This window comes from Sinocyclocheilus anshuiensis, unplaced genomic scaffold (assembly GCF_001515605.1).
Source record: "Sinocyclocheilus anshuiensis isolate Anshui unplaced genomic scaffold, SAMN03320099.WGS_v1.1 scaffold284, whole genome shotgun sequence".
NCBI lineage: Eukaryota > Metazoa > Chordata > Actinopteri > Cypriniformes > Cyprinidae > Sinocyclocheilus > Sinocyclocheilus anshuiensis.
In genome coordinates, this window is record NW_015554266.1 from 779119 (window position 1) to 788208 (window position 9090).

The window sequence follows — 9090 nt, forward strand, 5'->3', positions numbered from 1 at the left end:
ATCACAATTCTGAAAACAAAATAACAAATTACAAACGCAAATGCAAGTCTAAAAAACAAAATAACAATTCAGAAAGCACAACAACAATTCAGAAAACATTATAACAAGTCAGAAAACACAATGACAAATTCGAAAACAAAATAAGTCAGAAAACACAACGACAAATCAGACAAACCGGAAGAGGTAGGTATAGTTTGAGACAGCGCCATTGGTTTGGGATTACTCACCGCTGACTGGACGAGACATCTGTCAATCAACATATACAGGAAGAACAAGCCGAAGAACAGCAGAGTCGTGGTATAAAGTTTGGAGATGGTATTAAAGTAGCTCAGTTTACATGTATTGTATGAATTGCCCTTACTATGGAATAAAAAATACGGGGTGTCTATTTACATTTAGTTAAAAGTGGCTGTAAATCATCAGCTCCAGTGGCGCAGATGGATAAGCACATGTCGTTGGCTTTTTGACGCGATCGACCCGGGTTCGGTCCCGCCTTTTGCCGAACTTTTTTTTTCTCCCTTTTCAAATCTCGTATCACATCGTAAAGGAATTTATTTTCAATAAAAATTAAATTGTTGTTGTGCTTTCTGAATTGTTATTTTGTTTTTTAGAATTGTGATTTGTTTTGCACTTCTCGGCCACCGTACTTAAGGCAGCTTCAGACCAAGAATGAGGTCTTCATCAATAACTGTTAGCATCCACACCAACCGACGCACAATAATGGTCTGTTTATTAGCATTTGCTGCAGTTCTGTCATCAAGTGGATTCTGATTGGCTGTCAATGTTTTTATCGTTCATCCACTGGAAAAAAAAAAAGTTCTAATAGTGATTCCAATTATATCGTTCCTCTGTGGCATTTATCATTATTCCCTGTTCTCATAGAATTAGAATGATTAATACAATTTTATAGATATAGTTATCATCCTTGCTGTGAATGGGCCTTTAAACTTATAAAAATATAGTATTGGATGGTAGTGTAAGCCAAATGGTGTTCCATTAATCTTTGACCCAGAAATTGCGTAAACAAAAAGTCGAATGGAACTGAAACATGAATTTGCTGTTTGCTGTTCCAAACCCATATTATCTTCTTTCTTTCACACAATAATTTTCATAGAAGAATGTCCAAGCTGCTCGTTTTGGTGTAATGAAAGTGGATGGAGCATTTGCGCATATTCAACCATGGCTCTTAAAACCCAAACCGATGCTGTTTGGTGCGTTCTTAAATTTATGGTTTATAAAAACGAACACCTTGGACATTGTGCTAAACATCTCCTCTTGTGAAGAAAGAAAGTCATAAGGGTTTGGGACCAAATCAGGGCGAGTAAACGATGACAGAATGTTCAGTTTTGGTTTATCTGATACTAATTGTCTCTGCCTCCTCCACAGTTGAAGCTCTGTACCGCAACACTCATCCTGAGTATCTTCAGTACATCTACCTGGTTGCTCCCGTCTCCCTCATGGTCCTGAACCCGCTAGGCTTTGCGTTCTGTGAGGTGCAGAGGCGGAGGACTGGAGAACCTCAGCAGCAGAGTAAGCTGCAAGTGCTGGGTTTGGTGCTCCTTCAGGTGGTCAAGAACCCTATTGTCTTTATGGTGGTGATCGGGGTCATTTCTCACTTCCTGCTGGGCCAGAAGATCCCGCCCTTCATGGAGGAGTTTGTAGATGGCCTGGCAAACTCGTTTGGGGGAGCAGCGCTGTTTTATCTGGGTCTCACCATTGTGGGTCAGCTGAAAAAGCTTACCCGCTCCACTGTGGTGGCACTTATTCTCCTCATCACGGCAAAACTGTAAGTCTACAGTAGTGAAAGGGAAATATTCCGTCATCATTTGTCGTCTCTCTTCTGTGAAACACAGAATAAGAAGTTTAGCAGAATGTCCACGCTGCTCTTTTCCATTCAAACAGTTAAAGGGACAGTTCACTCAAAAATGACAATTTTCCAGTCATTTACTCACTCTCAAGTCGTTCCAAAACTGCATGAATTTCGGTCTTCTGTCGAACACAAAAGAAGATATTTTGAAAAATGTGGGTAACCAAACAGTTGCCATTGACTTCCATAGTATTTTTTTATTCAAAGAAAGAAACTCATGCTGGTTTGGAACAACTTGAGGGTAAATGATGATGAAACTGTCCCTTTAAGCTCCGAAATGAACCAAAAAAGCACCATTAAAATGCTCCGTATGACTTGTGTCCAATATTCCAAGTCTTCTGAAATCATATGATAGCTTCAAATAGATCCCTTTTTTTTTAAATGAACTATCTATAGAGTATTCAAATTGCATTTATTTTCAGCCAAAGTCTTCAAGCTTCTCACTCTGATCTTTGCATGTTTTTCTAAGGTGAGAAAACTAATTTAATAATCATGCCCTTGGGTTGTTTGAATCTGTAAATATGCAGGTAGCGGCTTCCAGTGTAACTTGGCAGCAGTACGACCTTGTGTTTGTCTAATGGGAAAGTTCCTCAGAGCATCAACAGAGTTAATCCATCTGCTTTAAACGCACGAGCTTCGTCAGAAGGCAAAAACACTGCAACAACTGATCTGTTTGACCTGCTCTTGTTTGACCTGCATATTTAGTTTACTCCCAAACTCTTTTTCCGTTCTTACTCGTATTGATGAGTAAGATTAAAAATAATGTTGACAATGCTAAAAATGGTTCCTGTAATCTGAAGTTCTTGGGTTCCTTATGGTTTCATGATATGATGCAGAAGTCCCTCTGTTCACCCCTGATGTCTTTAGGCTGGTGATGCCTCTGATCTGTAGAGGGATGCTTGAGGTTTTGGACTGTGGGAACACAAGCTCGATGAACCACACCAGTCTGTCAAACTATGCCTTCCTGTATGGAGTCTTCCCCACTGCCCCTAGTGTGGCCATATATGCATCACATTACAACATGGAGCTGGAAGTGGTACGATCTTTGTGTAGATGTGGTTTTGCACCATTCATTCGTTCGTTCATTTGTTCATTAATTCATTCATTCGTTCATTCATTCATTCGTTCGTTCGTTTCGTTCATTCATTCGTTAATTAATTAATTCATTCATTCATTCGTTCGTTCATTCATTCATTTGTTTGTTCGTTCATTCATTTGTTCGTTCATTCATTCATTCGTTCATTAATTAATTCATTAAAAATTAGTACTTTTATTTAGAAAAAAACAAAACAAAACAAAAGTAACAGTAAAGTCTTTGAGCAGCAAATCAGTATATTATGATTTCTGAAGGATCATGTGACACTGAAGACTGGAGTAATGATGCTGAAAATTCAGCTTTGATCGCAGGAATAAATTACAGTTTAATATATATTGAAATGGAAAACGTTTATTTTAAATTGTAATACTTTTTCAAATTATTACTGTATTTTTGATCAAATAATTGCAGCCTTGGTGAAGATAAGAGACTTCTTTAAACAAAATAATAATAATCATACAGACCTCAGACTTTTTTTTAAGCTGAAATTAGATTTTTTCAGTTTAGGTTGTATGTGTCTGCATATTCTATATTTACATGTTTTTTTTTTTTTACCTGACACCACTCCCATGGCACGCTTAACTTAATTTGAACCTTATACCGCCACCGTTTTTTGTTTTTTTTTGTGATGATCACCTTTTATATGAAACATTTGTCCCGTTCAGGTGACCTCAGGGATGGTGATCGGCACGTTTCTGTCTGCTCCCATCATGTATGTGTCTGCCTGGCTGTTGACCATTCCGTGGATGGACTCAGATCCACTAGCGTCAGCGCTGCAGCACGTCAGCTTCAACATCAGCATTATCAGCCTCTTTGCTTTGGTGAGTGTCGACACGCTCACACGCAGATGCTCGGTTTTCATTTCTCTTTTTTTCAGTCTTCCAATTTAGTCCGGTTTTGCTTCCTGTTAAAGACAGAAATGGTTACAGTGTGTTGATATTGCTGTCGGCCCTCATGCCGGTGGTGAGAGCACATGTTTGTGTTGCTTCTGCTCTCGTGCAGGTGATTATTATGGGATGAAGGTAAATCCGTGTTATTGCCAGGGATGCCATGGAAAAATGGATTTCAATGTAGACATGCTGTGGGAAATCTGTAATGATGTAAAATAATGTTTTTTTTTGGGTAATTGAGAAAATAGATTTGATGATATTGTGTACGTATATTTGTCTGGATCTATAAATGTATTCAAAATACATTATTAATGTATTAAAGCTCTAGTAATATATTCAGTTCTTTCAGCAATTTCTGAATTGAAATACATTTTAAATTGTTGGAGGGTAAAATTTGATGGCGTGGTACAATGCAACTGTATCATAATGAGTATCAAACAGAAAAATTCTTAAAATCTTACCTTTAAGATTTACCTTACCTAAAAAAAAAAACCTTTTAAGTTAGTTCAAGCTGTAAAATGTCATGTGACACAATTATTTAAATTAATAATTTAAATAATAATTCATGATATTTGAAAATTGGAACAATTTATACTTTTTATATAATTATTTAAAAGCTTTTTTTAAATAGATAATAAATAGCAATAATAAATAAGATGTGTATACTCACATGTGTGAAGGTAAAATAAATAAATAAATAAATAAAAATATTACTTGGCTATACCACATGACAAACATTGAGTCGTTAAATTTGAACTTTTGTTGAAAAAGGCATAAATGTTTTTCAAAACCATATGATACAAAAAGTACATTTTTTGGCATTTTCGTTGTCTTAAATGTCCTTATTTGTCATTTCAGAGTCATATCAAGATTATTTAGGGAAATCTGATCAATGAAAACTGAAATTGAGGTAATTCAGCAACTGTATACGACAAAACGCTGATAAAATCAGCTTGTTGTAAAAATCGACAATGGATTTTTCTTTGGTTTTGACATCAAAACACGAACAAATATGTGCTCAAAACATGCACACATTGAATAAACAAACCAGAATGCCAGTAAAAGTGTTTACATTTACAAGTGAAATTAGAGGGCAGAAGTAAAGTTAAAAAAGTAAAGAAGAAGAGCCTTTGGTGTTTGCATGCTCATACATGTCATCACGTTATAAAACGTTGTCATTATAAGATGCATGTAAACACTCATTTTGATCTTAAGTTGTTATGACCATTGAAATTCAAGCATTTCATCGCGGTGTTCGAGCAGGTCGTCTAGTGTAGATGTTAGCTGCAGTGTTTCCAATCTCAGACTGTGTCATGCTGTTGTCAGATGCAGCTGTTGACACTTCCTTCCTCTTTGCATTCAGCTGGAGAGAAAAAAAAATACAACAAGAAACTGAAGTTTGGTTCAAGCTTATATATAGCAATATACATGCATATACAGACTCTCTGAACCAGTTAAACCAGGTTGTTACTGTAGGTGTAATATGTTCACATTGGTGATGGAAACATGACCTGCACTTCTCTGAAATGCTCTGTTGATGTTCATGCTCTTCCTCTTCCTGTCCCTGCAGGTGTGGAGTGTTGCAGTCATGCTGCTAAGCAGAAAGTTTAGCAGAATTCCTCACATTTTCACCATAAACCTCTTTATGGCGCAGGTAGTTGCTGGCTTTTAGAGACACTACTTTTCCATTAATATCATGAATATGTTTCTGAACATTTCGATTAACATGAAAGTGCAGTCAAAATGCAACCTGATGATTTTTTTCCACTGCACGTTCTGCACAAACGAATACTGTCCTGTGTTTGTAGTTATTAGCCTGTGTTGGCATGATAGCGTGGAACTTCATGGCAGAGCAGGATAAGTTCTTGGGTCAGGTGTTGACCTTCACTCTACTGTACGGCTCTCTCTACAGCACCTATGTTTGGCCTGGTGAGTCAGTCACCTGTTCCAAAACCATTAAACACTACCTGGTGCACACAACACCATTACAATTCAGAAAATAAAAACAAAACAAAATACCTGTACACTGTTTACCACATAAGCATGTATTTAACTGTTGAACATGAATATTTCAGTACTGTTTTTGCAAATATTAAGTGAAAATTTGAAATTAAAAAAGTATTATTATAAACTTTTGGGGTTGGGTTTCAAGTGTTTGAATAATGTTATTCATTGTGCTGTGAAGGTCTGATCGCTCTGTCTCTGCTCCTCTTGAGGAGACGCGAGGAGGTGAACTTCAGGCCGGGGCTCACTGTGATCGCTGGCTGGGGGTGAGTGGCACATTCAGGACAGTTACTGTACATAATGACCAACTGAGTTACACTGTGGCAGAATCCATTGATACTCTGTAATATGTTGCATATGTACTGCAGTATAAACCTACTATGAGGTCTGAGATTGTTCGTCAATAGAATGGTTAGAGTTATTACAGAAAAAAAAAAACAGTGATACCATAATGTCGAACTATATTAGTCATAATCCAGTCAGAGAAGTTGTTGTTGTTGTGTTGTAATTGAGAACAGCCTCATAAGGACCTTGCAGTCCTAAGAGGCATTGCAAATGACACATTGTCTCCCTACAGTCTCAAAATACTCGAAACCAGATGTATTATATTTTCTAATCAATGATTTAAGTGCACAGGCTTGTACCATTGTGCTTCTGATTTTCTCTCACAGTATCTATGTAATATGTGACCCTGGACCACAAAGCCAGTCATAAGTGTCAATTTTTTGAAATTGAGATTTATACATCATCTGAAACCTGAATAAATAAGCTTTCCATTGATGTATGGTTTGTCAGGACAATATTTGAAAATCTGGAATCTGAGGGTGCAAAAAAATCTAAATACTGACAAAACCGCCTTTAAAGTTGTCCAAATTAAGTTCTTGGCAACGCATATTACTAATCAAAAATTAAGTTTTGATATATTTACGGTAGGAAATTTACAAAATATCTTCATGGAACATGATCTTTACTTAATGTCCTAATGATTTTTGGCATAAAAGAAAAATCTATAATTTTGACCCATACAGTGTATTTTTGGCTATTGCTACAAATATACCCCAGCGACTTAAGACTGGTTTTGTGCTCCAGGGTCACATATTGGGATTCACCTTGGATCTAGATGATTTGGTTCTTGACTTATATCTTTATTTGAAGAAATTCTGAAGATATTTCTGGAACCAAGGCTGCTGAAAAAGTGGGCAGTTGTGCTCCTTTGGACAACTAAACTAAATCTTTTTCAGCCAAAAACACTGATGTCTGCTGTTTTCTCTCTCTGTCTCCTGCAGCGTCCCTGTTCTGGCTGTCAGTGTCCTGCTCCTGACAGGGGAAAGACTGCCGGACACTATCGACTCTGCATTCTTTTATGGAAAGGCACAGGTACAGAACTGATGAAAGAAAGCCTTTCACACAGTTCCACAGGCCCTCTTTCAGACTCTCTGTACTGTTACCAGTGTGCACGTCTGATCTGTCTGTTCAGATAATGTAGTCAGGATTGGTTGCTTTAGTAGTGGTGTAAGGGTAGCGTGAGAACAAGATACTTTTTCTCAAATTCAGATGTGCAGAATGAAAAGAGGAGACTAAGGGTGCTTTCACACCTGGCCTGTTGTTTCGGAACCTGGCGCGTTTCCCTCCATAGCTCGGTTCGTTTGGGCATATGTGAACACGGCACTCGCGCTGGTTGTAGTGAGAAAGCGATCCGATCCAACGGACCAGCGAACAAAGCAATCGATCTACAGGTGTGGAAGCACCCTAAAATAAAGCAATAAGCCCCATGAAGCCGTGGTTTACAGTGAATTTATAACAGCTTTGTTTTTTCGCGTCATGCCTAAAACCCCCTTAGCTGTTATAAATTCACTGTAAACCACGGCTTCACGGGGCTTATTGCTTTTATAAAACGGTTATTCCTAATACGTAGTAAGGTTTCACAAAATAAAACAGAGCAAATAAAGTGTAATGATATTAATAAAAACAGTATTCTTCCACCAAACAATGTAGTTCCTCAGAAACAGTTGTGGTTGCAACAAAGTGGTTGCAGAGCAACACACAGAAGTAAACAAAGGTGTATGTTTGTAGAGTATTTTACAACAGCTTTGAACGCGGCTCAACCAATCAGAATCAAGGACCGGAACTCTCCGTTTTATAAAGGTGAATTTTTGCCTCTGATCATGAACTCACATAAACAACGCATAAGATACTACTACTGTCCCCCATGAACCAAAGAAAGCGTATTCCACCCTTATCGTCAGACTAAAATGTTTATTGGCGTTCAAACCACACGACTATGACTTGAACTGGTTGCTAAAATGCGAGAAAAATTATATTATAATTTCATTATATTTTGTAGGTGTTCAGGCAACAAAAATTGGACTATCAGTGTGAACTAGGCCCAAATATATAAACAACACTAGAACTATGCGTTGCTTTATCTAGTTCAGCATATCACATTTCATAATTCCTGATTGAAAGGTGGTTTATACTTGTTTTATTGTTTAATTCTATTGTTCCCTTGATGTAGATCAAATTGGTGTTTTTGGTTTAGTCATGGGGGCTGATTAATAGATCACAGTGCCAGCAACTGGCAGCAGGAAGTGTGTTACTTACAACAGACTTTGAAATAATGCTCTTGCATTTACATTTATTAAAAGCATGTGCCCAACATGGATTTGCATGTTTGAGATCAAATTGGGAGTTCTTCAGTTTTGAGGTCACCTAGTGTTCTTCTAAAAGCTGAAACAAATATGGAAAACTGGACCTGAATTCATCCTGAATGGATAAACCACACTGCGTTTAATGTCTGTAGTCATATAATGAGTGTACTTTTGAATTGTTTTTGTTCCTGGTGGATTGTGTTTCAGGTGACGTGCACATCTGTGGTGTTATTTGTGAGTATCGTGCTGTGTGGCGTCTCTCTCACTCTACTCAGCAGACGATCACAAGACTATCACAGCCTTGAACATGGATCAGCGTCTGACAGTGAGGAGGACACACACACACAGAGCTCTGCTAGAGGCAGCATCAACACAGGTATGACACCCACAACTCCTCCTCCTTTTCTCAACCCATGGAATCGTGGGAATCTTAAAGATTGGAATTCTTAAGATACATTCTAAGATGTTCGTATGAATGTTCTTAAGTGCAGTTCTCAAAAAAATCATTAGAATATTTTAAGTTCCCTTTCATGGGAACTTCGAACTGCGTCCTCTAGGGGTCGCTATGGGGAACGCCTCGTCGTG

General features: G+C 37.7%; 1 protein-coding gene across 2 annotated transcripts in view; it reads left to right on the plus strand.

The window, feature by feature from the left end:
- LOC107671327 (integral membrane protein GPR155-like) overlaps positions 1–9090 on the plus strand; it is a 28909-nt gene that overhangs the window by 4067 nt on the left and 15752 nt on the right. For both annotated transcript variants that reach the window (XM_016464221.1, XM_016464222.1), the window contains exons 3-10: positions 1387–1786; positions 2735–2903; positions 3629–3784; positions 5424–5507; positions 5662–5782; positions 6039–6123; positions 7144–7234; positions 8713–8881. In XM_016464221.1, the coding sequence (XP_016319707.1) occupies positions 1387–1786; positions 2735–2903; positions 3629–3784; positions 5424–5507; positions 5662–5782; positions 6039–6123; positions 7144–7234; positions 8713–8881 (1275 nt within the window). The remainder of the gene's footprint in view (positions 1–1386; positions 1787–2734; positions 2904–3628; positions 3785–5423; positions 5508–5661; positions 5783–6038; positions 6124–7143; positions 7235–8712; positions 8882–9090) is intronic.